Source organism: Lycorma delicatula, chromosome 5, assembly GCF_047948215.1.
Source record: "Lycorma delicatula isolate Av1 chromosome 5, ASM4794821v1, whole genome shotgun sequence".
NCBI classification, from domain to species: Eukaryota; Metazoa; Arthropoda; class Insecta; order Hemiptera; family Fulgoridae; genus Lycorma; species Lycorma delicatula.
This window is the reverse complement of record NC_134459.1, coordinates 66,037,609-66,062,053: the sequence shown is the minus strand read 5'-3', so window position 1 is coordinate 66,062,053 and position 24,445 is coordinate 66,037,609. Positions and strand designations below refer to the sequence as shown.

Here is a 24,445-nt window from a genome sequence, read left to right as displayed (position 1 = left end):
GCTAGATTTGAGTATATATAGAGATTAAATGAACACAATTAAAAGTTTGATAATACGTTAAAAACTGAACATTATGGAATTCACAAAATTTAACCTTTCACTTTATCCCTTTTTCTCTTTTCACCCTTTTCCCCTTTACTCCATCTTTCTATTTCCCTTCCTCATTCCTTTATTTTCTTGTTTTCCTTTCTCTTTCCGTTTTCCGATTTGTTTCCCCTTTTCCCCCTTTATATTTTTATTTTCCCCAATTTTCCCTATACTCTTTTTTTCTCTTACTCCCTTTTTCCCCGCGCGTAAATCGGTCCAGTAGTTTTTTGGTCTACAGCGGACACACGTACGAACATTGCCTTTTATATATATAGAAGAAGAAAGTCTGTAAATTTGTTTGTTTCGTAAATATCTCGACACCGATGCCTCCTAGTGGGTATAGATTTTGCAAAATTTTTCTTTTCACGTAACTATTATATATTCTGAATATGAGCCAAACTGGACAATAAATACAATCTTTTGAAATATCTCGACCCCGCGTACCTAGCGGTTCCAAACTAATTCAGAAACCTTCACGAGCGCGCGCGCAACAACTTACTAAAGTTTTATCGGATGAATGGTATAGGAACATATACGAGACATACAAACAACATTCATTTTTGTATATGTATATATAAATGTACAGTAATTAACATGCAGATTAACAATCTTCTCATGAAGTGATATTAATCAGAGAAGTTTGAAATATATTTTTTAAATTAACTTAATATTTTTTAATTAATAATATAAAAAAAAACAACTTAATCTATATAAATTTTTTTATTTCAGATGAGTTTATTCATTGTTTAAATATAACTAGACCAAAGTACATATTCTGTTCTGAACGAACATTACCAACAGTTCATGCTGCAGTCAAAAAATGTCATTTTATTACAGAGTTGATTCTAATTAGTGATAATTCATTGCCTGAGTTCAATGTTAATTATAAAGCACTTATGTTTTCTGACCTTGTCAAACCATTACACCCATCAGTTCGAGTAGATGATTTTAAACCTGATGAATTTGATTCATATTTTCAAACCGCTGTTGTGTTATGCTCTAGTGGTACTACAGGTTTTCCAAAAGGTGTTAAGTTATCACATGCTAATCTAGAATCATTTGTAAGAAGAGTAGCAAGGTGAGTATAATATCATAATTTGAGATAATTTTTGTAAGACATTAATGTCTTGTAATAAATCCAGTTTATTTTGCAACTGAAGTAATTACGCTTATAAACGAAATAAATACAGAATTTTCAGACTAGAAATTGTAGTTATATATATAAATTTAACGTACTACAAAAGCAAGTCCATTGTAATGTCTTTAACTTTCAAAAACAAAACACAGTGCTCATCAGCTTAACTTAGTAATTTGGAATAATAAATGTTCGATTGTTTTAGAATGATAATTTTTGTGCTAAAGATTTTATTTAAAACATTTAAAAATTATTGAGTTTTTTATGAATAAGACAAACTGTTCATGAATGTCCTGTAACAGCAAATTGGATGCACTCCAATTTAAAAAAAAATAAACTTTTTAACATATTATGTAGTAGTATTGGATCTCTGTAGCCATTTACAATTTAAGAGAACCTTAGATCTGTACTAGAGCCAGAAATACTATGCTTTACCTTTTCCTTTTCTTTCATTATTTATTTATTTTTTTTGATGATTAATTCACTTAATAAGCTCGAAACTTGTGGTTGGGAATATGAAATGGAGACTGTAGTATATGAAAAATACCATGCCTGACTAGGATTCGAACCTTGGACCTCTAGATGAAACGCTGAGCTACTTCTAAACGATCACAGAGATCAGAAATTGTATTTTTTAAACAAATACAAATGTATTTGTTTAATACTTCCTTTCTCCTTCTCTATTTTTGATACCAGTGTTATGAATAAACATCATTAAATAACTGGATATATATATATTTTTTTAAATATAGGTTACAGAAATAAAAAATTTAACCAATTCACTCAATACAATCAGCATTAATGGTTAATGACAGAAGAATTATATCTCTTTAGCCATTTATATCCTCTGTATTATTTGTCCTATAATTATAAAAAATATATTTTTTATCTTTTAAAACATATATTATTTTCAATTATATATGAGGGAAAAAGAGAAACTACTCTAACAAGATTATGGGCTGATAAAATAATTGAATTTATTTGTTTTAAATATCTAGTTTAGATTATGCTAAAAACAATGATTTTCTACACGTCCTCCTGCATGACACATTATGTTTGATAATAAACCCTTTCTTGAAATGTTTATCAAAATAGAAACTATTTACCAAATGTTTAATTGCCTACTGGTTTAAAGCATAATTCTATAATTTTACCAGAGTGGGTTGGTATATAATTTGTTTTGATATCCATATGTAAACAAGACAAGGATTAAATTGTTTGTTATTTATTTTAAATAAAAGTAATAATAAAATTTCTTACAAAGTAATAAATTCAAAGTCTGAAAAGAAGACTATTCAAATGCATATCTTGTTATACTTGTTACAACTCATTCCCTCATTTTTTTATTTAAGTTTTACTACTTTCAAGTATTTGTTTTCAGCCAAAATAACAATAACATCTTTAAACTTTAATGGTTTTATTTTTTGCTCCTGGATAGTTACTTTGGTCCCAACCTTTTCTTTTATTGGTTCTAACATGGGTAAATTAAAAATGTAATTGGGTAAGTTACATTCTTGTCTTAGTATACAGCTCTCTATACAGCTCTTGTTTTTCCTCTTTGTTTAAGCTTACAATAGGTATGAGATAAATATTAATTACAAATTTTCTTTTCTTGTTATAATTTAATCTTATTTTTTTAAATACTTTTTTAATTTATACATTATAAATGCTTTCTGAAGAATTACAAATACCATGAAGAAAAGCATAACTTTTTACCAGTCTCTATGCTAAAAATAATCTGAGGGCAAAAATTATTCCTTGTTTAACCATGTTTTTCCAAAAATCTAATTGTTTTTCAACAAATTATTCTAGTTAGTACTCTGGGAGATGAGATAAACTCACAATGAAGTAATTTTCATATTTATTTTCTCTAGACTTCTTTAGTATTGTAAATATGTGCTATTGAATAAGAGCACACTTCTTCAGAGTTATCTTTCATGTTACTGTGATTATACTTCTGATGGTATATCATTAATTCTGTCACCTTTATTTTTATTAAAATCTTTCAGAGCTCTAAGAAATTCAGATCATAGTACTTGTACAGCTTTCCATTCATCATTTCTATCTTTACTATCAGCTATATTGGATAACTTCTTTCCTCTATGCAGTCATACTTATACAATCTATTATAGGCATACACAGTCAGTATTCTTACCACACATTAGTTTTCTAATTGCATTTCTAGTCATCATTTTAGACCTCTGATATAATAACATTTTGGCTTCATTTCTTTACTGTTTTATTTGTGCATTATTCAAGTTTCCTCTAATTATTTTTTAAGAGTGTTGTCAAGTGCAATACAGAAAATATTTTAGAAGCTGAAAAAACTGACAGGAGCATGACTGTAAAACGTCTTCAGATAAAATGCAAATCATGAATACATTTAGACATGTGTTGTAATGGGTTTATAAATTATTTCACAATTTAACATAATTATTTCATAATTTAATTTCTGTATACTGAAAAGAGGAATTTCTTTCAATACAGGAGTCAACACAGTTTAAGTATAGATGAAAAAGAAAGGTTGTTAGGTTTACTACCTTTTTATCATGGTTTTGGCTACAGCATGATGATAACTTTGGCAATAACTGGATTTCAAATGATTATGTTACCTAAGTTTGAAGAAAATCTCTTTTTGTCTGTAATTGAAAAGTACAAGGTAACTGAATAATATATGTTTAATAACAAAATTATAAAGTTATAATAGTTTTATTATGTATGAGTTAAGATACTTAATGTAGAATTAATATTGATTTTCATTGCAGCTTACATTATTTCACAGTTCTTAAGATGTTCAAATTATTAATCTTCTTTCTTGTAATTATAAACACATGTTCCTATTTATATCATTTAAACAGGTGACAAGTGTATTAATTTGATTTGTATCTGTGATTTCTATGATTATTTTATTTTTATTGTTGATATTCTTTATATTCAGCTGTAACAATTGACCTTGACAGATGTAGTACCTTGTCATTTACAATGTGATGAAATTTAAAAAGTAATAAACTTGAAAAGTCATTGATTGGTAAAGAACACATTCTATAATGACAAATAATAAATAAAATTTGATATTTCTGGTCAGAACAATTAAAAACTAATTCATTACAAGAAGAATCTGTGTAAGAAATGTATTGTTCTTCATTTAGTATAATTCTTAGACATGGTTGCAATGCATCAAATTCATATAGAAATAGAGTACATAATAATTCCTGGCCCGAGTATGCAGTCATAATTGATTGTACAATTCCAGTTAGAGCACTGATTTGCAGTGAAGTGAATCTGGAGACATCCTTTTTTGGACTTGCCAATAGAGAGTTTTATAGATGGAAATTTGTGTTACAGATAAAGAGAATGTGATATGTTTTACCTATCTTAACAAAAAGAAAAAGATATACTAAAAAAATAAAGGGAATTAAAAAAAACTAAAGGTGGTTTTTATTTGAAGATTCACCTACCAATAAAGAAATTGATTGTCAATAATTAGGTTATTAAAGAGGTTATACATTATATAATTAACTTGATTACTTATTTAACTCAGTAGTTAGGTCAGTAGTAAGATCATTCAGGCAATAAGTGGTTAAAAGAGAAACAATGATAACAATAAGAAAATCCTAAATGAAATAGCAAATAATAATGAAAATTATCAAAGGAAACAATGAATTGACATGCTGTATAAAGAAATATATTTGTAGAATAGTAGTGTATGATTTAGACATAATGAAATTTTACACTAAGAATTTATAAAAAAATTGGTAATAGTTCTGCTAAACTTTGCTGGTTTATTTTCCCCTTCCTTTACCAAACTTCAAAATTAAGCAACATCAATGCTCCTTGTTTGAATTAACATGCCAAATTTAAGATTTTTGATTAGTCAATCCCAAAGTATTAACTTAGATATCAGGTCATTCAGGAAGTTTTTGGCCTGACACAGAGATGACAGAAATATGACTAAATGACTATGATATTTGTCAGGTATAAATCCTTTAGGTAGCTTGCTGTGAAGTTTCAGATTATGTTTGGTTGCTTGTTTGTGGTGATCAAGTAAAGTAAACAAATTTTGACATCTTCTGAAAAATAATTGAAATTGAGGTTTAAGCTGTTATAAAGTATTTTTTTTAAAGGTTTAAAACCCCATGGACATACAAAAAGTTATTCTACTTTAAAGGATTCTTCCCCATTATTTTTGACTGTAATAAATAGGATACTGTATTTCAACGTGGTCATACATCCATTAAAGATGAATACTTGGAACACCAAAAAACCATTGCTACTAATGAAATCATTAAACAAATTTACTATGACGTATTAAATGATTACTGACTGAAGGTACATTAGCTTGCTGACATTGAAAATGTTGCGATAGACCATATGCACTACATTTTACATGATGCTTTGGATTTGAAAAAGTTTTCCATTCTATGGGTTAACAGGCATCTGACTGGCATAAAGACTGTCTGACTGACAGGCATAAACGCATCTGACTGAACCCATTTCAAGAGTGTTTAAACTTATCAATATGTGATTCCTCCGAGTTTCTTTGATCTTTTATAAATGTAGATGAAACATTGATTCACTAATACACACCAGAGACCAAACAGTGGTTGGGAGCAGGTGAAAGAATGGATGAAAGGAGGTGAAAGAAGGGATGCTCCAAAGAAAACAAAAATGTCTCCATCTGCAGAAAAATTTGTGACTATGGTTTTTTTTTATTCTCATTGTGGTAGTGTAATGCTCATAGACTACCTGGAAAATGGGAGGAATATGGACAGTTGTAGATTTAAATGTACCAAAATGCCAGGTGATGATGTTAAAAAATAAAAATGTCTGAAAAATGTTGTGTTTTCTTTGTAAATATCAACACACACACACACACACACACACACACACACACACACACACACACACACACACACACACACACACACACACACACACACACACACACACACACACACACACACACACACACACACACACACACACACACACACACACACACACATACACACACACAAACAGAATTTTCCCATGTCTTTTTCCCATTTCTCAATGCTTTAATAAAATTTAATAAATTTAATTTAATAATTTTAACTATGTAATTAGGCTACAAACATTAAGTAATAACAAAACCAAATACTCACTATTCAATCATAATTATTGATTATTTAATTGCCTTTCATATCTTATTTAATGTTCAAATGCATTGTTGAAATGGATTCTGTTGACAAATTAAATATATTAAAAATGTTAATATTTATTAAAATACTAACAATAATTTCCCCAAAGGATGTTTAAAATTCTATTTTTTTAAGTTTTTATGTTTTGAAATTTTTTTCTAATGTTTTCTTGAATTAACAGATTAATAGAATATTTTTTTCAGGAGATTTATTGGTGCCCCTCTTAAATCATCCATGATTTCAGAAGTGTTTCTATAATAAATGTTACTTCAAATTAGTGTTACTATTAGTGCAGTGCAAAAAACCAATTTTTTTAGATATTTTTATTGCTTCTTACGCAATGTCTTATATATATATATACAAACAAAACATTTATTATAAATTACTCAGATTAATCGCGACAAGCCTTATTTACAATTTTTTTAAATTAATAATTTTTAATATTTTTTTACTATGTGATGGACACACCTGAATATGATTGATAAATTTATTGTAAAAAGTATTATAAGAAGATTAATTTATCTTTTCCTTTTACAGACTATTATTATTTCCAATCAGACAAGGGATGATGATCTGTGAAATAAAATTATTAGTCTATAAATTATTGTCAGAACCTATAAAAACATTGTACTATCCTATTAGATTGTTTTCTTCTAATCATTTAGAATGTTGTTAAGACAATTAAAAAATAAAGAATTGTTTTTTATCAGTTATTGCATCTGTGTTTAATATTAGAGGTTAGAATTTATAATATCTGTTTCACAATGGTTCTATATAACATTTTAAAGATTAGTGTTATGATAAAAGAAATTAGTATTTGAAAGTAGTAGTATTAATAATACAACAAAAATGTTATGATTGATTACATTAAAACTAATTTGTAGAATTAGTATGTTAGTCAGATCTAGACCTTATCTGTTACTATAAAAATTGCAGGATAATAAGTTATTAATGAATTGGATAAAGTCATGTGATATTTCTTAGCATCATTCATCACTGATATAGCGGATCTGTGATGCTGTAGGATCCTAGTTCAAATCCTAAGTTATAATTAATTTGAAATGAATCTGTAATACCATGTTATTGATATTCTTTTTGGTTGGGTTTCAATTAACAGCCTACCTTACAAATTGCTGGCCTGAGACTGTGCTAAACCATTACAGACCATTGGTTAATCTCAAACTAAAAAATCAATCATATATTTAAAAATTCCTTCACTGAGGGTGTAATTCATGAGGGAGTGTATATATTACAATGTTTCACAATGGAAAGAAGTACATTATTCTGCATTTCTCCTATATTTTGCTTTGTTTATTAGTGATTGTCATCAAAATGCAATACATATTAATACATATGTATGTTACATGTAATACATATTAATTTTTTCAAATATTACAAACAATGAGACGCACAATAAACACAATGTATAAACATCTCTTTACATGGTTGTTCTTTAGTATCTCGACATATATCAATATAAAAGTAATATCTTTGATTACTCTGACAACATTTATAATAACCAAAGTAATGATCACAATTTATGTTGGATAGATTCTTTACAACATTTAAAGCTGGTTTAAAGCTTCTTTTACAATCATATGTTTATAAGAGAATACTACATAAGATTTTTGTGAGATTAGACCAAGGAATTTCCAATTATTATGATGTCTCAATTGAAGCAGTCGAAAAAATGGACTCAATTTTTTTTTAACAGAAACTTGTAAGTGATGTTGAGTGGAACCAGCGACTAGATTATTTATGGTCTGTTGTAACTTGAAATATTTGCTGTTTTGCATGTACAAAAATTGCTTATAAAGTTATTGGCACAAAGTTATTGATTCTATTTGGAGTTATTGTTTGATTTAATAGACTAATTATAGCTGTAAGAAGGCTTTATTTAGAACAGACCCTTGGGGAATTCTTTGTATTATGAGATTGATTCTTATAGAATGTGAAAAATAAGAGGCAATGTTTGGGGTTTCTATCTCAGAGTAATATGTTCACTATAATGTCTTAATTTTAATATAGTAAAGATATTGATTAATGTTACATGAATTTTGGTAGGTTTAGGATACTGATATTCTGCAGTGTATGCGGTGTCATATGTTCAGTGAAGAAAATCACAGGGAAACATTTCAATCCTCATTTTACATATTATACAACAAAAAAGTTACAAGGAAAACATTTCAGTTCTCAATTTCCTTAGTATGCCTGACATGGGGTGATTTTTAAATGAGCATTTTCATTTTCAGTGATGAACTGGCTCTAATGTCAGCTTACAATAAATAACTACATGTACTATGACACCTAATAAATATGTTTAGAAGTTGGTCTCTTGTGCTTTAGCGTCCATTTTTACCATCAGACATTGTTTGATGTTGTAGAAGTAGAAATGTAGCAGAATTTAACAGCTTAATTAGGACAAATTTTGTATAAATATGAAGAGATATTTTATAACTTTGAATCAGATTTTATTTTTCGGAAATAAATATCTGAGGAGGTGTCGTAAATGAACATCTGAATAAAATTTATGGAATTCAAAAAAATCTGTTGAAGGCTGTACTAGGCAGACTTAGACTCTATCCAAGTAAGGATCTATTCAAAGAATTTAAAGTTTAACGATTAGACAACTCTACATTAAAAGTTTGTTATTATATATTAATAAAAACAAGACTTTATTAAACCCTCATGGAAAATACATAATTTGTGACCATTGAATGGTGATTTTGAATTACCTTAAACAAATTTAAATGTCTACAAAAAACAAATTTGTACACACCATGTAGGTTGATTAATCTCATTCTACAATGCTTTATCTATAATCATGATGGTAAAAACATTGATCAAGGATATGGAAATATGGATTATATCTAAAACAGATATTACTGATATATTTTTTTAAAATTATCTATTATTTTGCTTATAGTCTGGTGAAAAAAATCATAAAACTACATGTAATTTACAGTGAATCTTGGCAGATTTATTGAAATTATTTGTTAATGTTATATAATACTATTTAATTGTACTAACATTTACGACAATAATACTATTTATATGTAATTAAATGTACAATAATTCACACCTGCACACAGAATACTTCTTTGCAGGTATTGTATTCATGTAGGTCTATGTATAATGTTTATTTGTAAATATTAGGTTGGAAATACATAAATAATCCATTCATTCATTCATTCAATAAATCTAAATTAAAATGTCTAAATATTATTTAGATACATCTAATTGATCTGCAGACAATGATTATAAGAACATCCTCTTATTTATAATTATAAAAATTATCTTATTTAAGTAAATTTCAACAATTAATAACTTAGTTATTTATGTTTAACAACATTTGTAACATAGATACTACATTTAATAGCTCTGAAGAACATCTATGGAAGGTTTCGTTTCATTGGGATTAACTTTTTTCAAGATATATGTACGAATTAATTTTTCTCAAAATCTATATATAGCGTATTTAAATTTTTAAAGTTGTAATATTTCTTGTTGGAGTAAAGCAATTTTAATTATTTTTGTTAAAAGTTTTCATCATTAGTTTTACTAAATGATGGGTAGAATATATATACTATAATTTACCAATCATTGTATACCATTGTATTGAAAGTAGCAATAAATAATAAGTAGTAAAATAAATACTAAATCAACTTAAGTTACCTTTTTTTTATCCTACATAAAAAAAGTAAGTAACTTCTATCTCACCATGGGGAATTTTGGAATGGTTTAATCTTCAGTAATATTTCAACTAACATAAAAAATTTATTGTTTCCAAAGTTTTTCTGTTTTTTCATTACAGAAAGTTATTTTTTTTTAGATTTATCACTATAAGAAGTGTCTAAAATTTGTATTTCTCTATTATTATTTTAATATTTCTATAATTACTGTATTATTTTCTAGATTAGTTGTGAGTTTATTTTTTTAAATATCTTTTTTCAGAATCCTACAGTATGTATAAGAAATACTTAATATCTTCTTTTCAAGCATTTGTATTTGATCCTACTTAATGTACTTTCAAATAATTTTGGATTGGAAAATACAGAAAATACAGTGTTTTGTATGCTTTGGTTTTTTAATTCATAATAAAATTAAAGTTTCTGGAATAATTGATGTGGATTATTTGATAATCTTTTGTAAAAGTCTTGGCAGTGTTCTGAGACTTCAAGTCACGATAACACAATCATTGTATTAAAAACAAATATAAATGTGTAAACTCAAGGCATACTACATTTTTAACAAATTACCCCAATTCTATAGTCAGGTAAAAATGCATCAGTGATAAGATTGGAGCAGTGGGAAGTAAGTTCTGCACCCGTAATGAATATATTAAGCTTATTTAAAATAAATGTTTTCCCTCCAATGTTCATTCCTTTGTGAAAAAGATGTATCCAGTTTTACACACAATTTTTTTCTCCAAGTGTCAACTGATAAGCAATTATTATCATCAAAGGATGCATCATGACTTCCAGGTTTAAATACATGATTGCAATTACATTTATTGTATATCATTTCATATTAATCAAAAACTAATGATAGAAAAGTGTTTATTATTTAATTCTAATTTGCATAAAGTTTTAAAAAATTAATTATTTAAATACTGTTACTAATTAAATTATACTACTATTTTTTTAGACTAAAGTAATGCATAAAGAATTTATGTATAGATATTTCTACATTTTTCTATTTGTATATTATTAGCAATAACATAATTATCTTCAATTTTATATTATTAGTTAAGTTGTCAGTTAGGTGAGGTAAAAACCATCCAATCAGATTTTTTGTGATGCTGCAGGATTTCAGCCCATTTAAAGTTGTGATTACTTTTAAATACTTATGTTACTGATGTTATTTAGATGTTAGGGTTCAATTATTCAATTACCAGTACTACTTGAGAACATTCAGTCTTTAAGACTGGACAAAACCGACCACTTAAGTATAAAATCATTATGAACAGTCTTAAACAATTTTAAATTAGGCTTTAAATCTGGGGTTTATTTACTTCTGGCATATATTTGCCTTAGTTTTACCTTTTGTCTCGTTATCTTATATTTTTCTTTTAAGAAAGATAGTTGTTAACTTTACTGGTGATGTTAAGAATTTGATTAATGCAGATGAAATCCTGCTCACCACAGCGATTGATAATTTAATGAACATTATTAGAACCAAAGAAAGTGATTATGGTATATCTTGTAATTGAAGTACTTTACACAATCATAATAAATACTATAACAGATTGTGCAATACAAAAAATAAATGTACTCCTTTCTGTTGTGAACAATTCATTATATCACTTAGTAAAAAAATCATATGCTATCAGTTATTGCATATAAAAATTCTTGTATGTTGATTGTATATAAATATTACATGGAAATATAGATTTAATAGGATGTAAGAGGATCATATATTGTAACAATGCTCTTTTTCAGCAAATATATAGCTGGAATCAGATCAGATGCAACCTGAAACATTTGAAGAGGTTCTCTTTTTGGGAGATTCTAAACTCCTCAGGATGAAATATAGATTTCAATCATTTTATTCTAACCCAGATGCATTTTATAAAAGAAAAAGTAAAGACAAAATTTGAACCCATAAAATTTTAAGTAACTTTTGTAAGAATATCTGTTGATACATTAGAGAAGAGCTTTAATCCCTTACCTGCAAAAAATACTTGTGAATCACTACTTCATCAAGTATTTTATTAAAAAAATTCTTCCTACAATTTTAGAAAGATTAAAAATGTTTAGAATGATTTTTTTTTAATCAAACCTATTAATTTTTTAAATAATTTATTAAGAATATTACATTTTTTTATAGATTACAGTTATCCCAGTGGTTCCACCATTGATGGTATTTCTAGCAAAACATCCATTAGTAAATAAGTACAATTTATCGAGCATAAAAGATATGTTTTGTGGAGCAGCACCATGTGGAGAAAATACTATTAAAGATGTTATGAAAAGGCTTGGTGTCAAATTTATCCGTCAAGTGTATGGGATGACTGAATTATCTATAATCATTACTGTAGCTCCAGTAAATAGTGATAAGCCTAATTCTGTTGGAAAACTTGTCGATGAAGCACAAGGAAAGGTACATGTATATTATTTATGATAAGTGAGGGGTGATTATAATCAAATAAAAAAAAGGTGGGTGAATCTGACTGTTCATATTGAAGATAAGAGTACTAATGAAAGCTATGGACTGTTCAGATGGTTATACATAATAAAAGTTTTTCTGCAGCTTTAACAGAAGTTTTTATTGAAATATATATATATTTTATTTTTATAAGTATTTTATATATTATTCAAATAATTTTAGTTTTTATTTAAATAATATGAAAATAATGGCTTTACTGAATTACAACTTAATTAAATCTTTCCCTATCATGTACAATACAACTAACTTAAATAAATTAAATAAAAAATAAGAAATCATCTGAAGTCAAATAAACATATATAATCAAGTAATACTATCTATTGGTTAATATCTTACTTAAACAGAATTGGTCCATTCTTTCATATTTCAATAGTGTTAGGTTACTTCCATTTCTTACTTTGTTTACTTCAAACCTAAGATTTTTCATCTGACAATATAAATTATCTCTTAAACATACTGTATATCATAACAGAACATGTTTATTGTACTGTTAGCAATCTTCACTTGAGTTGATCAGTGTTGATAACAGTGACACTTAAATTTTCTCTTACAGTTGTGGGTAATTGAAATCCAGATTCGACTAGTAAATCTAATTAGTGCTTTGGTTCCTTTAACAGCAAACAGGTCACTTCATTTGCTGATCTCGACCAAAAAATGCTTCTATACCTTTACATACCTAAAATTACAAAGGTTAACTATTTATTGGAAAAAAATGACACATTTCATTCTCTTCATTAGTAACAGGAAATCTTTTTCAGTATTACACTTTATAGCTGTTTTTTGCATAGGTTAATGGGAATTGCCTGCAGTTATCCACTACATTATTCAGTGACTATATTTTTAGTAAGCATAACTATTTTCCAATGATTATTATTTATCCACTCTTTTATTTTGTGTTGTTTTTATTTCTATATTAACTGATTGCTAAATTCTACAACTTTTCATGTAATTCCAACTGTAGCTATGAATTACAGTCCTTGTGTTTCTATTTTTAGCATATGCTTTTTTTTAGCAGTTACTAGAAAGTTATGTTTAAACATATCTGATGTACTCTTTCTTTGGTTTCAGCACTTTTTAAGTAGTACTAGATGGATCCAGTGTGAAAGAAACATTCCTTTACATTATGGAAATAAAATGTTTCATTTATGGTTGCTGAATGTTATATTAAAAAATAAGTTAATAACAAAAATTTAGTATGCATTATGAATTCAATAAAATTTCTGTTTTCCAGAAAACTTTCTCCATTTTATCATCACATCAATTTAATACAAGTGTAGCTTTGTCAAGTATAGACCCACTGGATTGGTCTAGTGGTGAACTCATCACTGCAAATCAACTGGTTTTGAGGTCGAGAGTTCTAAGGTTAAAATCCTAGTAAAGGCAGTTGTTACTTTTATACAGATTTGAATAGTACATCATGGATACCACAAAATATACATATGTATATATATATATATGTATAAAAAATATTATATATATATATATATATACATAATAGTATAGATAGCATTTTTTGTCATTTTTATATAAACAATTACACCACTGTTTATAATACTTATAATACTGTTACAGTATTATTTATAATAATATGAGATTATATTGATTGTCAATAAGGATTCAGAAGTTTCAGATGATGAACATTTTGGTGGAAATGCATTATTGTAAGAAGATAAACTTGAAAGAGTGATTATGAATTTTAACTTAGTATAGAGTGCAGGAAGTAATGAAAAATTCATGTTAGAAGATAATTAAGGCTCTGAACTCTGAGGTTTATAACTCTGAGTTCTTCAGAGATTATTAACCTCTGTAAGAACAATCATTACTGCTCTCTTGAAATATGACTGTTGTTCCCTACAGGGACAGACACTTAGACAGTACGGTATAGAAATTACCAAATGTTTACCGATGAACTTGGTAATTATTAAAAAAAAATCACAAGATCAGTAATCCAACCAGGAGTTCTATATGTGGCAGAATGGGTAGTTCTCAACCAAGGGGAAACAGATAATTTGGAACTTGTTGAGAGATGGACGCTAAGAAAAATCATAGGACCCAGAAAAACTAATAATGATTGGGAATTAAGGAAGAATGAGGAACTTTATCGTGAGTTAGATAGAATCACAGAAGCACTACTTAAGTGAAAACTGGCATTTTACAAATTCTGATTAGATGTGACAAGAATGGATTTAAAAGGCTTAAGAAGAGAATTTTTTACAAGTATACTAGTGACATGATGAACATTTCAAACAAGTGAAAGAGGATCTAAGGGTAGCAAACATAAACATAATGGATTTAAAAGGCAGGAAGGTGCTAGGAAAAAATATTACAATTCAAAGGGACTCAGAAGGTGAAGAAAGAATGTGCTAACCTAAAGTGGTCAGAAGAAAGGAGGAAACAGCACAGTGGAGTATTTGAGAGTTAAAAAACTAACCAGAAGTTAACTATTCTATGTGGTTCTATAGTGATTGATGTTGAAAAAAATAAATGAAAAACACCAAATTATATAAGTAACATTAACAAAATAAGAAGCACAAGATGAATAAATAATGTAATGTTCATTTCTTATTGTAAAAAATACCATGTGTGTGTCTTTATGTTTATGAAATCCAGATGCATATAAAAGATTTAATATTAATTTAATCTAAATATTGGATTTTATATCAGTTTAATTGGTATTCATTCAAGAAATAAATAAATGGAAGAAAGTAAAAATTCTCAATTTTATTCTATGTAATAAAGAAACTGATCAAAATAAAAGTTAAAAAGTAATTAAATTTTAATTACTTTTACAGTCAGGAATGAAATATTTTTTGTAACAAACGCTATGTAAAATTGGTGACAAGATGGCTAGAAAAAGTATTGTATTATTGTTTGTTAGTTTGTATTCATATTCTAAAGTTATAACACGTCTGTGAGGATAATTCAAATGTGATTTATGAAAATATGTAAAAAGCTGTTGAGTAGTGGAAGTAAACTGACATCCCAACCCCGTAGTAGGAAGACACTCACCTTGTGACATTACCGGTTGCCACACCACTCCCTCCATTCAAAGCCCTGAGGGGCTTTACTGGGGGTCGTCTTTAGACCCTGTAACTGATTACATCTCAAAGACATCAGCCAGGTCTTGGTAGGGATGCAACCGATGTAAATACCTCGGCAGACATTTGCATCAGTAAAATACAAATTAAATTTTGCCTTCACGTAGGTCTCAACGGACATCTTCATATCGAACCTAACATGATTCCCTCAATCTAACTTACCGAAACCGCGGAAGCGCGAATCGCGCCTAGTCCAGATTTGACAGCACCGTTCGTGACTGTGAATGCCTCAGAAAACGAACGAGTTTAAAGTTAAATCAGTGCTACACTCATACCAATCAAAATTATGTCTTACGCAACATAGAGATTCTACCGACCTACATCCAATTAAGTCGACCAATTTAGGTCACCTAACAAAGGGAACGCAACCTCATTCCGGTCCGCGCAGGAGCCAGGGAGAAACCCTGCACCCCCATTCGGTCACATAATGGTGTCTCGCGTGGTATTACCAAGTCACGATCAGGACTTCCAACGGCGGAGGGAAGTCACGACCCCGGTCACACGGGTTAACATATCCTGGCGGCACGTCACCCCCACTAGCGGAAGTCTCAAAGCGAATCACAAACAATACCAATATAACCACGGCATGATGCCAACGCGCCTACCTCCAATCAATCCAGTGACTAAGCCGGAACCCTAGCTACCCGGGATCCTACCACGATCGAGTACCTTGATTAAACTCCCTCTGCAGACCTACATACCGCAAAGGCGCGAAGGAAACTAGCCACTATAGACCACTCCTCGCGAATCATCCAGTTAATACGGAAATTCAGAAAGGAATGTATTCTCTCAAGTTTCCTAACAGCTCGTGAACGTTTCACCTCGTATCGGGGACAGACGTACAGGACGTGGTCCAATGTATCATCTGTCCCACAATCCGGGCATTGATTCGAATCCACCAAACAAAACCTAGCCAAACTCGCCCGAAAGGCACATTGCCCGGAGAGAAACTGTGTGATATACCGATTGGGGTAGACCCATCCAATCGCACCTAAATCAGACACAATAGGAAATATACCATGTATGTAGAGACCTGTGGGCGATTCGTCCCACCTGACGTGTCAAGACGCAAGGCCCCGGTCTTCAGTCTCCTGCTTTCGTTCTGACGTCAACAGATTATGTACCTTGGAAATGTAGTGCCTCCTACGCTCAGTAGCCAAAATATCTATTGGTTTGACTCCGGCTATAACACAGACTGCCTCCCGCGAGACTGTTCTGTAACCGCCTATAACAGCCAGCAAGAGAAGTCGCTGGGCCCGCAGCAAAATGTCCGCGCAGTACCTAAAAGCCATGCGGTGAATCCAGACAGGCGCAGCATACAGTATTATAGCTTTGCTGACAACTTTGTAAAGGATACGCATGGTACGGTAATTCAACCCCCAATCGGGATGAATGACTACAGATTCCATAAAAGCATCAGTAAACGTTTTTGCTACATACTGTAGATGTTCCTTGAACCGAAAATTCTTATCGAGAATAACACCCAGGTATTTTTGAGTCGTAACGTATCGAATGGGGAGACCAGCCATCCGGACCCGGAGTCGTCGAGTAGCGGCCAATCGGCCTTTGAGCAACATCATTCTGATTTTTTCTGGGCTGAAAATTATCTTATGTTGGAGACTCCACAGTCGGAGTTTCTCACAAGCACGAGCAGCTCGGAACTCTACCTCGTTACACAAATCCCTTCAATCAGTAGCAGCGCGTCGTCATCATAAGCGATGACACGACAACCACATGGCAACCTTAAACGCAACATCGAATCGAATTCTATGATCCAAAGAAGGGGACTCAGAACACTGCTCTGAGGGCATCCTTTAGTTAAGGTCTTACGAACCTCCGAGCCGCCGTCACACAGGGAAACGGCCCGATGGCTGAAATACCTGAGAACACTTCTAGTTCATTTCGTGTACACTTACGCTTCTGCATCTGAAACAGGGCTGAGAACCACCATAAATTGTTAAATGCCCCGAATACGTCCAAGAAATCATATTTACATGGATTAGAAGAAGCTATAAAAATCACCTTTATTATGGTATCCTCAGTACTTTTGCCTGGTCGGAAACCATATTGGTTTTCCATTAGCAAATGATCAGAGGCCAATCTAACAGTAATACGCAAATATAGAACCTTCTCAAAAACCTTGCCAATCACGGGCAAGAGCGTTAGTGGACGGCAAGAAGAACTAACAGTAAGATCTTTGTCGCCACCTTTGAACAATAACACCAAGTCTCCACGCTTCCAACACGCCGGAAAGTGGTTGGCGAAGAGCAACCTATTATATATTCTAGTTAGAGGACCAAAGACTACTGGAAGCGCTCGGACGAGGAGCTCCACCGTGATACAATCATATCCGGGGGTCTTGTGCTGTGCCATACTACAGATCACCTGGCGCACTTCCACCTCAGTGATCTCAGAGGATTGTAAGTCGGTCTCCAAAATCGCGACTTCCCACCTAACACGCTGGTGGTATGAAACCTCACCCACCATAGTGTGATCCGGGAGCAAATCATTCAGCAAAATGTTAAGGATGCGGTCCTTATCAATTACCATACCATCGCAGGTTGACAAGGCTGATAAGAGGACATCTTTCCCTGCGGCTCTATACACAATAGAGACCCCCAAGGGTCTCTATTCCCTTGCTCCTGAACGAAGGAACGCCAGGAATTACGATTGGAGGACCTAATGATATGAAAGTACCTAGCCCTCGCTGTAATCTGCAATTAGGGCCGCACGCCGATCGGATCACCATATGGTTGCGCAGCCCATCTGAGTTGGTTCACAGTCTGACTGCTTCATTGCTGTCAGATACCACCAACCAGATATATGTTCCCGGCAAGTGCCTCTAGGAATGGCGGCTTCAGCCGCCACCACCACCGCAGAAGTGAAGTTTTCTGTCAGGACATCTAATGGCAGGCCGTCAAGGTCTCGAGAAGAAATCTCCAGTCTGGACTCCAACAAAGAGGAGAATTTTTTACCACCTCAGAAGTCCCCCCCGGGAAACAGAAAAGTGTCCCTCATGCAGCTCATCCGCTATTTCAAATAGTATCAACCCATGATTGCTAAATCAGTCCTCGACCACAGACCAGTCAAGGACCCTGCCGGGATGTCCCTACCAATGGTGATGTCAATATTTGTACCTGAAAAGGCCCTTCGTTTGTTAACCGTACCGACGTAAGTGACCAGCTGGTCTGCAACATTAAAGACCTCAAAATTGTGCTGCGTGATGAAACTGTCAATTAGGCCACTGCCATGATCATGATCCCGCTATACCAGAAAAGCGACTTCGCATTAACATTGGCACCAATAAGAATTGGACCATTACCCACAATACGAAGGATCCTATCCCGTCTCGCAAGGTGTTCTTCAGTGGGATCCCTGTATTGGAAATATGAACTAACAACTATAAGGCAAATGGCAAGTCTGACCACAACATGATGCGTGTCAGAAACCTGTCGTATGAAGACACTATCAAGCAACTTCCTAGAACAGTAGACATACAGGTATGCCCTACACAAAACTTTTTCCAGCTGTGAAAGCCTGGCAGATCACCCCTAATTACATAAGGGTGCTGCAGAAGGACAACATCGAGGCTCTGTCTCTCTACAATCTCACTGAACTCAACCTCTCTCTTTCTCTCTCTCACTCTCTCTCTTTTTCCTGTTTAGCCCCCGGTAACTACCGTTCAGTTAATACTTCAGAGGATGAATGAGGATGATATATGTATGAGTGTAAATGAAGTGTAGTCTTGTACAGTCTCAGTTCAACCATTTCTGAGATGTGTGGTTAATTGAAACCCAACCACCAAAGAACACCGGTATCCACGATCTAGTATTCAACTCTGTGTAAAAATAACTGGCTTTACTAGGACTTGAACGCTGGAACTCTCGACTTCCAAATCAGTTGATTAGGAAGACGCGTTCACCACTAGACCAACTCGGTGGCTTCACTGAACTCAACCTGGACTACATAAGAATCCTGGGCATTTAGTTTACTGAACATAACCATCTAAGGAATTAAAGTACATTGTAACGGCCCTTAATAACAGCCACACTCCTTACTAACAACTGGGTGCTCATGATTCTTGTGCAAGCTCTTTCATTTAGCACAGGCCGAAGCCTCGGACCTATGTGAACAATCGTCACGCTTGGCCCTCCTTGCCACAATGGACACACACCAAAAAAAACTTACAAAATTTAGCCCTGTGACCAATATCTGCAGCACTTGAAATATCTTTGGACGTTCACATACTCTTTTACTTGACAGGACCCTAAATCGATAGTCTGCCTGCAGACATAAATTTTTGAAAGAGATCAGAACTTACCTCAAAGACTCCGTGGTATTTCTGTGTATCATGCCTACCTGTTTTAAAGACCAACTGCAGTTCGCCGGAGGGCGGCTTCATCCAAATCAGTCTTCTGCTTCCTAATGAGCGACAAGACATCTTCGTCGGCAGGTTACGGTCAATATTATAGACTATAATATGTGACCTGCGCGTTCCCTTCGGGTCTATTCTCACATTCAGTCGCTTAACCTCCATGGAATCTCTTATTGCTGAATAGTCTCCAGATCATCCGCTACCACAATTAATTCATTGCCGGTCTCTTTAATTTTCCTAATTTTAAGACCTTTCCGGTCAATCTGAAGAACAACCTGGAGGTCTTTCTTCAGCTGACTGCTGGACACAGCCGAGCCCTCCGCCCTATTAACAAATCCAACCTCAGGTTCCTTAGAGGACTGGCTGGTTCCATCTCTGCCCCTGACCACCTCAGCATACCTACGCGGTTGCATCGAAGCCGGGGTTGGTTTTTGAGCTGCAGTTACTTATTCAGGCCGGAGGCAAGTTTTTCGAACTCCTCGACGAGAGCTGTGAAAGCCGCTTGGAAGAAGTTGGGGCAATAATCTCCTCTTGGTAGCAGCACTAGTACACTTGGGGTTCATTAAATAGGAAGAAAAATCACCCAGCTCTGCCAAAACATCACAGGACAAAGGAGCAGAGCTTCCAGGCCTGCCCCTGACTTGCAAAAACTCTTTAATGGTGGGTTCATGCCCTTTCGGGTGGTCACCCTTATATCTACCTCTGAACTATCATTGGCAGGAACAGTGTTTGAGGGGTTGAAGGATAAGGCTCCGATCTCCTCCTCCAGGTAGGCTTCTTACATACCCAAAAATCTGTCAAGTTTGGAGATGCCCTGACCTAACAGTATACGAACAAAATGCTTGCTATAGTCCTTCTGTTTAGATGTTGGGCACAAGCCCACAAGCGTGTAGATTTCCCGCAGCGAGCCATAGGCAGCTGGAGACCTTCTGTATTCTCCTGTCACTCTTTACACCTCTTCACCACTACTGGACCAAATGTGTGAAATCAAAGATCAACACACACTTACAGATTATGACCCCCCGCTCTAAAAGAGCAAGAACAGGACTAAGGGTAAAGGCCCCTTTGCTCCTAACAGGGACTTGCGACCAGCAGTCGTTGCCACTCTTTTCGCTGAATGAGGTGGGTGCTCTAAGATTTGGCACACAAATCGTGTGCCAAATCCTCTGAACCCCTGCGAAAAGAGTATGAATCATCTAAACAGTAAGGGCACAAAACTGTTGTAACAGTTCTCAGACAGCAAGATTGTGAAACTGGGAAAGGTACACACACAACCACCAGTTCAAAAATAGCACTAAAAAAGACTTTATACAACACAACCTCTATTTGTGAAAAGAGACCAGAGGTAAATAAACTGACAGCCAAAGAATATGATTAGGGTATATTGAAGTCCATGGACTACTGCAACAAATGCCTTAGTTTTGGAAGTAATTTTTGAGAAGTAGGCTCAATTTGACCTTTTTTTGTGAAAAAAAGTTTCTTAACTATAACTTTTTTTTTATTAAAAATGCTTGTAGTCAAGCTTTCTTTACTTTCAAAATAGCACTTATATAAAACAAAATGTACTTATTACTCAAGTGCTTAATTAAATGAAATTTCTGTTTAACATTTTTTTGTTGTAGGTCATTGATATAGAAAACGGTAAATCACTAGGACCTGGTGCCGTTGGGGAACTTTGTTTTCGAGGTCCACAAGTTATGCAAGGTTATTTTAATAATGAAAAGGCTACAAAAGAAACTATAGATTCTGATGGTTGGCTTCATACTGGTGATTTAGGATATTATGATAAAGAAGGATATTTTTATATTGTTGATCGCTTAAAAGAACTAATCAAATATAAAGGATATCAGTTAAGTATCCTCATTTTTTATTCTTTATTCATTAATTTTTCTGCTCTATTTTACTGTATATTATTTATTTTAAATTTGATTTAATTATTTGTTATATCGTCATAACCCCTGAATTAGTGTGTTACCTAGGCTTTATATAATAACTGATGGTAGCCCTATTTAGGATCAAATGAGCTTTTGGATGATATACACATTGTAAATACATAAAATCTCTGAACATTGTACGTTGTTGGGGTAAAGAAAATATGTCTCCTATATTGAGACAGATGTTTATAATTCAGAGGGAGTGAGGAAAACATTTACTGCAGTTCCAGTCAGTGATGTTATTTGATCTGTAACAACTAGTATCTAGTATCATTACACTACATTTTGAAAATAAGCGAATTAGCAACTTTATAAGATTAAACACATTTTACTTAATCTAAAATACATCAGACACCAAAACTGTTAATTTATTTACCATTGTCTCACACAACCGTCAGTTCCAGCCATATAATTTCAGAATGATAAAACAGTGTTACAAATAAAAGTATGTATATAATGCAATTATTACTCAGTCAGTTTGTTCTCTTTAAAGCTGTACAATTTTAGAAAAAATATAAAAATGTCATAACTGCGTTTAAGACAGTACTAAAGAAAACTGAAAATAAACTATAAAAAAGAATTGCATAACTTTCTTGATTTTGTCCTTGACAGATTTTTGTTTCAAATGTTATAATGTGTTTTGTTTAAATGTTAATGTGATTTTTATTTAAAACATTATAGGTATTACTTAAAAGCAATCAAATTAATTGTAAAATACAAAATGTAAAACAATTTTAGAAATCTATCTCTGCAAGATGTTTTAAAGGTTCTGGAAATATTTCATGCAGTTAGAGGGCACTAAATGCAATGTTTACTTAATGTAAAAATTAATATCCTCTCATGCAATTCCCAGATATGGAAACATTTTAATTAAATTTCACTGTTTAATTTAAAACTAGTTTAATGATATTATAGAAGAAAAGTAAGAACATGAAACTGGATAGTACCTTACATATGTGCATACACGTTCCTAAAACTAAATACAATTAAGATTTCAATCACAGAAATATTTTAGCCTAATTTGGTGCTTTAATGCTTAAACTGATTTATAAATATTAAGTAAAATTTAAAAAAAAAAAAAATATGTGGTACTGCTGTAAAACCTTGTTGAATTGTGACCAACAAATAAATTTTAATCTAGGTAGAAATCTTTAATTTTAATCACTTTTCCTAGTTCTATGAGTGTTTAGTAACTTATTTTTTGTATACATACACATAATATATATTAATATAAATAAATCATATATATATATATATATATATATATATAATTAATAACATATATGTTATGTTATTTTACTGAATTAATCGTTTTATGTTTCATATTATAACTCCTGTGTACAATTAAATTATATTTAACCTTGTAAGAGTACTTTCATGGGATTCTGCATCCTCAGTCATAATGTAATTATTACATTAGATATTATATATTAAACATTTTCTATTTCATGAAAAATTAAGGTAAGATATGTTTTATCTCAATATTCTGTACTAGGTGGTTTTATTTAATAAATAAAATAATAATAATATAATATTTATATATATATATATATATATAATAAAAACTCCAAAAAAAATTGAACTATCATCTTTAAACCAGGTTCCTATATATATATATATATTTTTTTTTTATTCCAGTAACTCTTTTATAGCTCCATGCTGGATTGCATAACTTTTGTGGATATCCAGTATGTAACCTTATCTGCAAACTCCTTATCATTATTTTCATTTTGATATGAAATGTTAGGTATCATAACAGTAATGTCAGATTATCATAGTATATATCACATATTTAAAACACCTCATTTTTCTCATAAAGATTTCCATCAGTGCAAGCAAACTTATGCACTTCTATGTCTTTAACTTAGGCTATTTATGTACTGTATTTACAAACACTAATCTTATGTTATGCATTTAATCCAGAAATCACATTTCCTTGAAAAGTACTTATAAAATTTTAATTTTAAAAGAATCCAGATTGTTTTGATTGTGCTAATAACTGCATAAGTGTTTGAATAAACAAATATCAACTCTGATTTTTTAATTTATTAATTATAATTCTTGCAGTAAGCAACAACATCTTTCATCTTCTATAGCCAATGAATGGAAAATGCCTCCATATAAATAAAAGCATAAACATAAAGATCATAACACATGAACAAAAAGTTGTAATCACTTTAATTAATGTACAGAGTATTTTCATATACAATTAAAAAATAAACATATAAATTACTTTTAATAACATAACTTCTCATCCATTGTTCAAAGTGCTCAGTGTTTGAAATAATTTATTAAGAAGTTCTATTTTGAGGGACCAGAGATTGTAAACAGTTTGTTGTTTAACTGTCTTTGGTTGGGTGGTGTCTATAAACCACCCAACTCTACAATAGAATTAATTTAATTAAAATATAATTTAGTTTTTTTTCAGAATATATTACTATTCAAACATAGTTTTTTATCTGTATTTG

General features: G+C 31.7%; 2 protein-coding genes across 2 annotated transcripts in view; one reads left to right on the top strand and one right to left on the bottom strand.

The window, feature by feature from the left end:
* Positions 1–24,445, bottom strand: part of Trax (Translin associated factor X) — a 639,975-nt gene that overhangs the window by 83,341 nt on the left and 532,189 nt on the right. The window lies entirely within an intron of this gene.
* The window catches only part of LOC142325045 (luciferin 4-monooxygenase-like), a 42,032-nt gene that overhangs the window by 7,805 nt on the left and 9,782 nt on the right, over positions 1–24,445 (top strand). Inside the window, exons 3-6 of the mRNA XM_075366327.1 lie at positions 817–1,165; positions 3,710–3,881; positions 12,232–12,504; positions 21,666–21,897. Coding sequence (XP_075222442.1) covers positions 817–1,165; positions 3,710–3,881; positions 12,232–12,504; positions 21,666–21,897 — 1,026 coding nt within the window. The remainder of the gene's footprint in view (positions 1–816; positions 1,166–3,709; positions 3,882–12,231; positions 12,505–21,665; positions 21,898–24,445) is intronic.